The 3469-nt window shown below is 47.4% G+C and overlaps 1 protein-coding gene across 1 annotated transcript in view; it reads right to left on the minus strand.

Moving 5' to 3' along the window:
* Positions 1 to 216: 216 nt before the first annotated feature.
* The window catches only part of UNK (unkempt family zinc finger), a 23973-nt gene continuing 20720 nt past the window's right edge, over positions 217 to 3469 (minus strand). Inside the window, exons 15-17 of the mRNA XM_009879864.1 lie at positions 1839 to 2020; positions 1030 to 1287; positions 217 to 643 (exon numbers count right to left, since the gene is read on the minus strand). Coding sequence (XP_009878166.1) covers positions 488 to 643; positions 1030 to 1287; positions 1839 to 2020 — 596 coding nt within the window. The 3' untranslated portion in view covers positions 217 to 487. The remainder of the gene's footprint in view (positions 644 to 1029; positions 1288 to 1838; positions 2021 to 3469) is intronic.

The raw sequence follows: 3469 nt of genomic DNA on the forward strand, positions 1-3469 counted from the left end.
GAGACTGAAGACATGAAGAAGTCATTTCAATCCACCTCGATCCTCCCTGTGATCTCAACTCTTCCTCTGGAAAGCACATGGAAGCCCCTCTTGCCCATTCTAAATCCTTCTGGAAATAGTCAAAAATTTGTTATCACCTAAATAGAAAAGAGGAGAAACACAGACTCTTTGCAAATGGCCCTTTGATCTGTATTAAAAACAGCTCTCAAAGTTCCTCAAGAGTTAGAATTAGTGGGGCACGGGTGAGGGGCAGTTTAGATACGGGATGTAAAATATTAAAAAGTGCTCTGCAACTAATTTTTGTTTCATGTGTGTATGTGCGTGTGTGTGCATATATATACACATACACAAACATGCACATACACACACATATATACATATATATATATACACATACATATATATATGTACACATACATATATATCTACGTATGTATAAAGTTAAAAAGTCCTATACGATATGATTAGAACAAGTGTCCTTGGAAGGTCACGACTGGAGAGAATGGGGCCTGTTGGGATGGCAGATGGGGCACTCGCCCTCCTCGGCGCACGTTTCACACAGCACTGCGTGTTGGCACGGTAACACCACCCGGTTCTCCTCCTGACACTTAAGGCATTTCACTGACTGCATCTGAAATACCGCCTGCAAGAGAGGGGGACAGGGCAAAACGTAAGCAAAGTCACAAAGCAAAGGGGCTGCCGTCCTGCGCTACGCAGTTTGGGGAAGAGCAAGGAAGCAGCAGGGGAAGGACTTGCAGCTGTGCGCCCGTTCATCTTTGGAAGCAAAAGCAAAGCAGCACAGCGTGATGTCTTTTAGGACCTTTAGGTTCAACAGAGCAGCTTTAACTTAAACTCTGTACTTTAGGCACAAAGAAGAGGTAGGTATTTTCCGGCAAGCTGGCTAAAACTCACTTTGGCTACATCCACACGGAATTGCTTTGATAGGCTGCGGATTTCTGGCCATATTAAAGAAAAAGGAAAAAAGCTGCGATCTGTAGGAGCAGAGAGAACAAAATCCCTGGCACTCACCTTATCGACTTTCTCCAGGTTTGCCCGCAGCTGTTTCTGAAGGGTGTAAAGCGAAGAGAGTGAGAGTGTTTCTAGGTCAGAGAAGGAGCGCAGAAACTGAGGGTCCTGCCCTGTGTGGATCCTCTCCAGCTCCTCCTGCAGTTTCTTCACTTGCAGCTCCAAGGCTTCCCTCTGCTCCCGGGCCAGTTCACATTCCATGTTAGCTGTGTTGGCGCGATCATTTGCTTCCTCTGCCTCCTTTTTCCAAGCATCACAAGCCTACAGGTTCCAACAAAGAGGGTAAAAGAAGCAGTCTGAAAACTCGGTCAGCCTCCAATAGAGACTCTCAGGCAAAACTATCTGTTTCCATACCCTCCTCAACAGGAGCGCGTTCTGTCCAACCTGCCCTGCTCCCAAATTCTGAAATACCCTCGGAGCTTCGCTGCAAAGGGCTGCTCATTCCAGATACCTCATCCGGTTGGGCCGTGGTTCTACATATTTGGCTCACATCCTTAAGAGGACAAACTTTGCATACCGGCAAATTGTCACGGATCTAAGTCAACTGCCAGGTCTAAAACACTGTCAAGCACCTCAGCACATCTGTTATGGCCCCTGGCCTTGCACGTCCAGCACCTAAACAGACCAGGGACAGTGATACAGTCCCCCTTTCCAAGGCAGAAGAAATAAGAAGAATGTTCAAGAGAACCTGTATGCAAAACCTGCAGCTCCTTCCATCACCTGACTTGTTTGGAAAAACTCCCGCTGAAAGGCTGACACCCTCCTACTCCTTTACGCTCCCTAATCTCTCTTCCCCGGAGCTGCCCAAGTACCTGTTTGGCTTGTTTCCAAGACTCTTCCCACTGCTTTATTGTGCCGTTGGCTTCATCCAGTTCTTGTCGTAGCCGTGCCAGCTCCGCAGCACCTGGACCTGACAGAAATGCAGGTGAGGTACTGGGCGAAAAACTCCCCGAAGCAAAGTGTTCCCATATGCTGCTGTTCATCCCATTTAAACCTGTTTCACAGGGAAATAGAGAGGGTTATGTCACAGGTGCTGGCAATTTCCCCACTTCCTCCCTACCCCTGTGAAATCCAGGATTCAAAAATGTGTGCAGAGGAAAGAGAAGATCATCTTAAGAACTGCTTTCATCCCCAGGACCCGGGAGTCCGTCACAGAGGGACTTCACAGGGGAAGTTTCACTCCATGAGGCATCTTTAATGACAGAGGGAGGACCCAAGTGGAGGCAACCTTTGGACCAGGCTGATTTTAGAAGCATCGATTTTAGAGCAGAGCTGACTCCCAGCATGAATCCACCTTCTTGTATGAGAATGAACTGCTTACTACCTTCCCACCTCTCTGTGCAGCACAGCCACCAGCGCTGGGGAACAGAGTGGTTCACACAGCCGACCCAGGTGGTGCTTCCCCTCACACCATACCCTAAGGAAACTTCTGCTTTTGTCTCCTCAGCTTGGTGCTGCGACAAGGAGTCTCGCTTCCCAAACAGCGAGACTTAAAATGCACCAACGTCAGGACTGTTCGCGTATGCGAGAAACGGCACTAACTGGAAAACCCTGTTTATAAACAAGTGGAGGCGAGAGGATATACATCAGCTTCAGCCCCTGCAGAGTTCTAGCACAAAGCTAGTGATTGGCACTGGAGATGACTAACCAACCACTTCTCTATTTTAGCTTGTCCAAACAATTTCTATTTTTCAGGAAGAAATTCAAGGCTTAGGAGACAAAGCCGTAGAAAACCAGTTGTAAACCAAACTGGCTATTTTTCACAGACTCCAAGGTTTGTATTCTAAATAACAAAAATATTTCGACTTAAAATGAGCATCCACGCTTTGCACTCAAGACAGAATTAGCAGGGAAAGCTCATATCGAGACAGAGCTACCGAGCGATGTGGACTCTTCCGCACACAGACACGCACCAGTTTGATGTAGGAGTCGTCGTTTTCATTTAGTGGTGCTCACCACTGGCTGTGGACGCTCCCAAATCTAGTTGCATTTGATAATTCTGACCTTACAGCAGCCAAACTGACTGCGTCTGCGAGCAAGCCTGAGGGCTAACGCAGCACCACTTACTTCCCATTTAGTACCAGCCAAGACACAAACAGTAACAGAAAAAAAAATACCGCTGAAAAATAGTAACTTGCCTTCACTGAGAGCTTAGGCTCATTAACAGGTCATTTGGCAGAGCAGCACGGGATCTTTGCTGGCTCAAGCCACTTACCACAGATCCAGTTCAGCTGCTCTGAAGCGTGCTCGGTTGAGAGCGAGAAGTTTTAATGGAATCCCAACTCACACTTTGTTTTTAAACCGCCGGTTTTCTCGAAAGGGAATCTAGCACCAGGCAGGCTGCGGGCGAGCCACCAGTTCTGCCACAATGCTGACCAAGCTTATCTTGTCATTTCTTTTTTACTCCCTCTTTCCACCTGCTGTTCTCATTTTTCCTTTGAAG

This window comes from Charadrius vociferus, unplaced genomic scaffold (genome assembly GCF_000708025.1).
Source record: "Charadrius vociferus isolate BGI_N301 unplaced genomic scaffold, ASM70802v2 scaffold260, whole genome shotgun sequence".
Lineage (NCBI taxonomy): Eukaryota > Metazoa > Chordata > Aves > Charadriiformes > Charadriidae > Charadrius > Charadrius vociferus.